This window comes from Gracilinanus agilis, chromosome 3 (genome assembly GCF_016433145.1).
Source record: "Gracilinanus agilis isolate LMUSP501 chromosome 3, AgileGrace, whole genome shotgun sequence".
In the NCBI taxonomy this organism is placed as follows: Eukaryota; Metazoa; Chordata; class Mammalia; order Didelphimorphia; family Didelphidae; genus Gracilinanus; species Gracilinanus agilis.
The window spans coordinates 655710424-655715274 of NC_058132.1; the positions used below are offsets into that span (position 1 = coordinate 655710424).

General features: G+C 46.7%; 1 protein-coding gene across 1 annotated transcript in view; it reads left to right on the forward strand.

Annotated features, from left to right (window-relative positions):
* Positions 1-1335: 1335 nt before the first annotated feature.
* The window catches only part of LOC123242037 (TCDD inducible poly(ADP-ribose) polymerase), a 13846-nt gene continuing 10330 nt past the window's right edge, over positions 1336-4851 (forward strand). The window contains exons 1-2 of the mRNA XM_044669531.1: positions 1336-2249; positions 4143-4263. Of these exons, the coding sequence (XP_044525466.1) occupies positions 1336-2249; positions 4143-4263 (1035 nt within the window). The remainder of the gene's footprint in view (positions 2250-4142; positions 4264-4851) is intronic.

The window sequence follows — 4851 nt, forward strand, 5'->3', positions numbered from 1 at the left end:
CATTTGGTGAAGTCTCCATCTAGGGAGCCTCTTCCTGGCTGCTGCCCAGCTTCTCCTCTCCCTCTGCCCTCTCCCTGTCTTTGCAGAAGCTGGCCCTCCCCCTTGAATGTGTTCCTTCCGCTTCTCCACCTCTGCCTTGGTGGAATCCCCATGCCATCTCCCAGGCAGAAAGGAGGGGCTTTCCCCCGTCCTCCCCCCTCCCATCATTTGCATTTATTTTGTACATATTTTGCATTTACCTGTCTGAGTTCCTGTTGTTTCCCCCTCATGGAATTTGTGCTTCTTGAAAGCAGGGGCTGTGATTGATTGATTGATGGATGGATTGACCATCTAACACTGCAGCTAACAAAGGACTTGGTAGCAGTAAGGGCTGAATGCTTACATTTGCTTGACAATATCATGTTTGTTGAATGAACGAATGAATAGTAAATGTTTGAGTGGTCACCCAGTTGTTTATTATCATTTTCACTGTGTTTTTAACCCTTACTTTCGGTCTTAGAGTCAGTATTGGTTCAGTAAGGGCTAGCCTATTGGGGTTAAGAGATTCGCCCAGCACCACCCAGCTAGGAAGTGTCTGAGGGCAGATTTGAACCAAGGACCAACTCTCCATCTGAAGAGCCACCTAGCTGCCCCATTTTTTTTTTAAACCCTGAACTTCTGTGTACTGGCTCCTTGGTGGAAGAGTGGTAAGGGTGGGCCATGGGGGTCAAGTGACTTGCCCAGGTTGGCACAGCTGGGAAGTGTCTGAGGCTGGATTTGAACCCAGGACCTCCTGTCTCTAGGCCTGACTCTCAATCCACTGAGCTGCCCCATTTTTAACATCTGAAATAAGATATTCTTTTTCCATCACCATCAGTCCTAAAGTATTCTCCCCACTCTCTCCAGAGAGCCATTCCTAATAACAAAGAATTAAAAAAAGACATGAAGCCCCCAACAGTAACAACAACAACAACAATAATAATAAATAATAATTAATAATAACTAGTCTTTCTATGGTGCTTTAAGGTTTACAGAGTTTTCCCCGTATGTTCTCTCACTTGATCTTTAGAACCTTGACCCAGTGGATCCTCCTCATTTGACAGATGAAGAAAATGAGGCTGAGAGAGAGCTGAAGCTAGGATTTGCCCAGGGTCCCACAGCTATTAAATAGTGTCTGAGGGAGGATTCCACGTGTCGCTGGTTTTCAAATGAACCTGTTAGCCGTGGCGAAGGGAACCTGATAGCAAAGCTCAGTGATGGATGGAGGATTCTAATTGGCACTCTTTTCTTCCTACCTAGGTTCTTGTCTGATCTGTGAATAGTAAAAAAAGGTTGACTCTCCAGCCTTCATAAAAGATGGAAGCCGAGGCAGGGACGACCTGTATTGTGCAGCCTCATTGTCCTGCAGATGAGTTTCCTTGCCAGATGAGGCTGACTGAGAAGATTGCTCCAGTGAAGACTTGTTTCAAGAAAAAACAAGTTCAGAAGCGGCTCAGCACAGGAACCCTAAGAACCCTGAGGCCAATACTAAATACTTTATTAGAATCTGGGTCACTCGATGGAGTCTTCATGCCCATGAACTCAAGTGGAAACAGTGACGGCAGCCTGTGCCAGCCAGTTGTGAAAAAAGCTTTGGGAATGAGTTCCCCGTGCCCACCGGTGGGCAGTGGTATGAGCATTCTTCTCTCTGGAGGGTCCGATGTCGGGAATCAGATCCCAGAAGCTGACCCCTCCTCAGAGGACACGGAGCAAGTAGTGCCATCCCAAGACCATGGCTTTTCGTCAGAGACCACCAGTGGAACTGTGCCCGACCCCACTGGGGGGCCCTTCCAGGATCCCCTCCTCCACGCAGCTGCCAGCGATGTCCCCGTGAGCCCCGACTGCCCAGAAAAGGCAATGGATTGTGTTCCTGGCTTGTTTCAACAGGACAACTATGCCCTCCAGTACAACTTCAGCACCAGCAACAAGTTGAATACTGGCCTCTTCCAGGGTAAGAGCGAAGAGGCTTCCCTCGATCTGGTATTCGAACTGCTGAACCAGTTACAATATCACACGCATCAGGAGAATGGGATTGAGATTTGTATGGATTTCTTGCAGGGCAGTTGTGTGTATGGCAGCGACTGCTTGAAGCATCACACGGTCTTGCCCTACCATTGGCAGGTCAAGAGGACGGCGAGTCAGATGTGGCAGAGTGTGACCAATGATTCTCAGGAGCACTTGGAAAGACTCTTCTGCAATCCGGACAATGACCGAGTTAGACTGAAGTACAGGTAAGTGGCCGCTCGCCCTCCGCCCCACTGCGGGGTCTTGGATGTTCGCAGGAAGCTTTCCTCTGCCCTTTTCGCTCAAGAAGAGCCGCCTGTTCTTCCAGCATTTTCCACTGTCCCTTCCGGTTTAAACTATGGTTTAAACTATTCGATTCTGACTTCTCACTGGGATTGCAGCCCCTCCTTAGAGTTTGGGAAGCCAAAATAGGCCACCCTGGTGCAAGATTTCTTATTGAATTGAGCGTGAATTGAATTTTATGAGCCGAGGAATATTCCGAATGCGGAATTTGCCACTTGAAAGAATCCTCTGGTCAAACTTTTTGTTTTGCTCCCTAGCTTTTCTGCTTTGAGATTTCCTTGGCACTTAAGACCTACCACACAGCTTGTGGGACACACATTGGGATCCTTTATATTCATGCCCAATCTAACATTTTCTGAGCTGTGACTAGTTACTAATTATTCAGTCACCCTGACAAACCCTTGTGATTTTTTTCCCCTTATATTAGACAAAGATCTTAACTCAATACTTTGTTGACACCTTATATTTTTTAATTTAAAAAGTTTTTTTCTTTTTCCTTTCATTTGATACTTAAGCTTTTTTTTTTTTTAACCCTTAACTTTTGTGTATTGGCTCCTTGGTGGAAGAGTGGTAAGGGTGGGCAGTGGGGGGGGGTCAAGTGACTTGCCCAGGGTCACCCAGCTGGGAAGTGTCTGAGGCCAGATTTGAATCCAGGATTTCCCCTCTCTAGGCCTGACTCTCAATCCACTGAGCTACCCAGCTGCCCCCTTAAGCTTTTTTTTTAAAACCATTATGATAATTATTTAATACATCTTGGCGAAGAACAGGGGACTCTTAAGCTTGTTTGGGTCATAGACCCCTTTAGCAGCTGAGAAAAGCCCACTTCTCAGCAAAAAGCTTTTTAGATGAAAAGATGGAATCACAGAGGAACCCTATTGAAATGTGGTTATCAGGGGGCAGCTGGGTAGTTCAGTGGATTGAGAGTCAGGCCTAGAGAGGAAGGTCCTAGGTTCAAATCCAGCCTCAGACACTTCCCAGCTGGGTGACCCTGGGCAAGTCACTTGACTCCCATTGCCCACCCTTCCACCTAGGAGCCAATATACAGAAGTAAAGGGTTTTAAAAAAAAGAAAGAAATGTGGTTATCAAAATGTTTTTAAAAAGAAAACAAGTACATGGACCACTGATTGAGAGCCTCTGGCCTTTCCAAGATCAAATCTTACCTGTAGTCTCATTTAGTATTTAATAAGGTCAAAAGGGATGCCTCTTTGTCAATTATAGAAAAGGCTTTGGTTCGTTACACAAGAAGGCTTTAGATAAACAATCTCGGTCTTTTGGTGTGGTCGTCCAAGGTCCTGTATGCAACCGGGAACTGCTCTCCATGTGCTAATTCCACTGACCTTTGAAAGAAAATTCCAAATTCTCACTGAACTTTGAAACAAAGAGGAAAACTATAGAGGGCGATGAACTAAAAAATCGCAAGTATGTGCGAAGCTGTTCTACCCAGAACATTCAGTCGTGTCTTGCAGAGTTCTCTTGCTTTGGGTCCGAGGAAGAAGCGGTTGTTTATGGTGGCTTTGTTTTCATGCCCAAGGGTTAAGAGTTGAGACTTGTTGGGATGGTGGGAATTAAGTGGGGAGAGTGCCATCTCTCTGGAACAGCCACGGAAGAATTCTGGGAATTCCCAGATGTCATAACCTGGTATGACAGTGGGGGCTAAAGCCAAAAGCGGAGGCTGCAGCTGCATGGGAACTGAACGAGCTCCCCACTCACAGCTGGGGTGACTTGTCCGAGTGTCTGAGGGCTCGCTGGGCTGCTTCAAACATGGTGCGTGCCCAGCTTTGATCATTTCAGCGTTCTCTCTCTTTGTTTTACCAAGTGACCCCGGGATCTCGGAGTTCCCCGTCTTTCAGTTACAAAAACAAAAAAACTTCAGCCACATTAAGAGACCTCGGGTTAATCACCCTCAACATCATCCATGTCCCAGAAATCCGATCTTCTGAAACCTTTCCTGTGACCCCCCCCCCACCTCTTAACATAAAAGAGTTAAGTAGAAACCCCACAACTAGGTGATCCTCTGGCAGGATATGCAATATTTTGCCCCAGTAGCCCCTCACTCTTTTACTGACAGGAGGGAGGTGCTGCTTTATCTTATCTTGGGGGTTAGGCAGACAATAAATATGTTTAGTTCTTTTTCTGTCGTGTCTGGCTCTTCATGACCCCTTTCTTGGCAAAGCTTTTGGAGCGATTCGCCATTTTCCTTTTCCAGCCCATCTAACAGATGAGGAAACTGAGGCAAACAGGGTTACACCGCGAATAAGTGTCTGAAGCCAGAATTGAACTCAGTAAGATGAATCTTTCTGACTCCAGGCCCTGCCCTCTATCCACTTCACCACCAAAATGCCCCAATAAATAGGATTAAATATCTAGTACATCTGCTAAAGAAACTGCAACCTAAAGTAGGGGCAGCTGGGCTAGCTCAGTGGATTGAGAGCCAGGCCTAGAGACGAAAAGGTCCTAGGTTCAAGTCCGGGCTCAGACACTTCCCAGCTGGGTGACCCTGAGCGACTGTGTGTCCCAGTGCCTAT